This window comes from Colobus angolensis, unplaced genomic scaffold (assembly GCF_000951035.1).
Source record: "Colobus angolensis palliatus isolate OR3802 unplaced genomic scaffold, Cang.pa_1.0 Scaffold273, whole genome shotgun sequence".
Taxonomy (NCBI): domain Eukaryota; kingdom Metazoa; phylum Chordata; class Mammalia; order Primates; family Cercopithecidae; genus Colobus; species Colobus angolensis.
The window spans coordinates 2,634,302-2,637,396 of NW_012115966.1; the positions used below are offsets into that span (position 1 = coordinate 2,634,302).

At 40.0% G+C, this 3,095-nt stretch overlaps 1 protein-coding gene across 3 annotated transcripts in view; it reads right to left on the reverse strand.

Moving 5' to 3' along the window:
• The window catches only part of GPSM2 (G-protein signaling modulator 2), a 63,450-nt gene that overhangs the window by 8,242 nt on the left and 52,113 nt on the right, over positions 1-3,095 (reverse strand). For all 3 annotated transcript variants that reach the window (XM_011948145.1, XM_011948144.1, XM_011948146.1), the window contains one exon: positions 1,619-1,775. In XM_011948145.1, coding sequence (XP_011803535.1) covers positions 1,619-1,775 — 157 coding nt within the window. The remainder of the gene's footprint in view (positions 1-1,618; positions 1,776-3,095) is intronic.

A 3,095-nucleotide genomic window follows, 5' to 3' on the forward strand; every position in this document is an offset into this window, starting at 1 on the left:
TTTTTTTTTTTTTTCTTTTGCGGAATCTCACTCTGTCATCCAGGCAGAAGTGCAGTGGTATGATCTTGGCTCACTGCAACCTCTGCCTCCCAGGTTTAAGTGATTCTCCTGCCTCAGCCTCCTGAGTATCTGGGACTATAGGTGCATGCCACCACACCTGGCTAATTTTTGTATTTTTTGTACAGTCAGGGTTTCGCCATGTTGGTCCAGCTGGTCTCGAATTCCCGAACTCAGGTGATCTGCCTGCCTTGGCCTCCCAAAGTGCTGGGGTAGCAGATATTTTTTAAAAGGGGTGAGGGTGAGAGCAGATCTGAGGGACACTCAGATGCAGTTAGTGAAAGAGGGAATCTTGAATGACACTAGGGTTCCTGGCTTAGGGACAGAGTAAATGATATCCATTTAACTGGGACAAGGAAAACAGGAGTGATTGAGATAAGTTTTTAACATGTTAAATTTGAGGTTTGGGAATGATACATACATAAGCCACAGTCAAATGTGTTAATTACCAATAAAAGACTTTTTCCTAGGAGCAAAAAAGCCTAGAATTCAAGACTCTGAACGTTTTCACATATGGCTCCAAAAGTATGGGCATTTTCAGTTGAGGTAAGTGAGCTTAGTTAAGACCCCATACTTTGAACAAAGGCGTGACTTCCTTGAATTCCAGTCCTGCTCTAGATCTACAAAAATATCCCTGAATTTCTATATACCCCATAATTTTTCATTTTATTAGTCATAGCTATCCCCAGAAAAGCTATGTAAGAAACCACTGATAAAAATCGAGGCATTCTATAACAATACCACAGACTGGGGGTAAAGAAATCGAGACAAAAGACACTACAACGGTATAGGTATAAATGAAATGCTGACAAGGCCGGGCGCGGTGGCTCAAGCCTGTAATCCCAGCACTTTGGGAGGCCGAGACGGGTGGATCACGAGGTCAGGAGATCGAGACCAGCCTGGACAACATAGCAAGCCCTCATCTCCACAAAAAATAAAAATAATTAGCCGGGCATGGTGGTGTGTGCCTGGAGTCCCAGTTACTTGGGAGGCTGAGGTAGGAGGATCACTTGAGCCCAGGAGCACAAGGCTGCACTGACTATGATCATGGCCTGGCATTCCAGCTTGCCTAACAGCAAGATCTCGTCTCAAATAAATAAATAAAATCAGATTTTATTTTTATATATTTTTTAGACATAGACTCTAACTGTGCTGCCCAGGCTGGAGTGCGGTGGCTATTCACAAACACGATCATTGCACACTATAGCCTCAAACTCCTGACCTCAAGTGATCCTCCCACTTCGGCCTCCCAGGTAGCTGAGATTACAGGCGTGCACCACCACACCTGGCTCACAGTCACATTTTCCACAACAGATTTTTCAAAGAAAACTAGGGAGGTAGTATAATATAGTTAGTAGAAAGCACATTGGACTAAAAACAAAGATATACATAAGGGAACTGAAAAAACCTTGTTTGAACTGTATAATAGCAGCATTTCAGATATACCTGGATTCAGGCTCATTTATTATATCTCTTATGATGGGAACTCAATTCTCAGAAATAAACCACAAGAATATCAAAGAGAACTATTAAAATCGGGGGAGAAACAGAGATGACTTACTTTTTAGCATCATTTTGGGGGGAGTGGAAGAAGTTGTTGAAGCTGTATGGCAGTTCTTTTCTTGTAAGCAACATCTCTGATCATCCATCCTATTGCTTTGAAATCGGCTTAATAAGTCAAAGAACCCTTCATCTCCAATAGTATCTGCACTGATTTTCTAAAATATTGAGAGGAAGTCTAGTTCATTTGAATATTCCAGTATTATTTTTAGATCATCAATGAACATCATGATGCATTTAAATGCAAAAGGTAAAGGATGAGGATTAAAAATGAAAATTGACATTCTGAAAAAGAATACAAGATGGCAAATATTGGTAATAAAATCTTATTTTAATCCAACTAACAAAAAGCACTTCTAGTTTTTAATTCCTGTATTTCTAAAGCTAAAGAAACATACCTCAGACGTAACAGAACCACTACAGATACTGAATTATGCAAACACTGGTGATACAGGCCTGTACTTCAGGCTCTGCATTCAGTTCTAAACATTCTACAGTGGAATTTAAGTACACTTACGTCTTTGTAAGAGCTGTCTAAGAAAGAAAACAAGGGTATTTTCCTACCATAGTGATTTCTAAGGTCTTTTTATTATACTTAGATTTGAAGACCCTGAAAAAATACAAACTTCAAATAAATGAATATTTGTGAGGAGAACAAGATCTATATTTATACTTCATTTGGAAGGCTTCAAAACTGAAATGATGGCCGGGCGCGGTGGCTCAAGCCTGTAATCCCAGCACTTTGGGAGGCCGAGACGGGTGGATCACGAGGTCAGGAAATCGAGACCATCCTGGCTAATACGGTGAAACCCCGTCTCTACTAAAAAAATACAAAAAACTAGCCGGGCGACGAGGCGGGCGCCTGTAGTCCCAGCTACTCGGGAGGCTGAGACAGGAGAATGGCGTGAACCCGGGAGGCGGAGCTTGCAGCGAGCTGAGATCCAGCCACTGCACTCCAGCCTGGGCGGCAGAGCAAGACTCCGTCTCAAAAAAAAAAAAAAAAAAAAAAACTGAAATGATTAATGCAATGTTTAATACAAGTAATTATTTTAATTTTTTTATAATGTATTATAATAGAGGCACATATACAAAAAATGTTATGGGCCTGAGGAGAAGAGAGGAACTAATTTTTAGGAGAAACAGGGAAAATTTCATAGCATGTATTTGTGTTGGCTCCTTAAGAATGAATAGACATTTGGAGGTGAGAGATGTTTCATACTGGTTAATATGCAATAGTATTCAATTGATGATGAATTGAAGGGTAGGGGTAAGTATAGAGAAGGGAAGAGGCCTTTGTATGCAATACTAACAAATGTAGACTTTATCCTATGTGAAATAAGATGAGCACTGGCAATAGTCAATTTTAAGCAGTTTTGTTTAGAGATAATAAATGAAGGCAGGGAGATCAGGTACCTATTGAAGTCTAGGTAAGAGGGTAAGTACGAGGCTAAGAATGGTAGCAGATTTTTTTTTTTTTT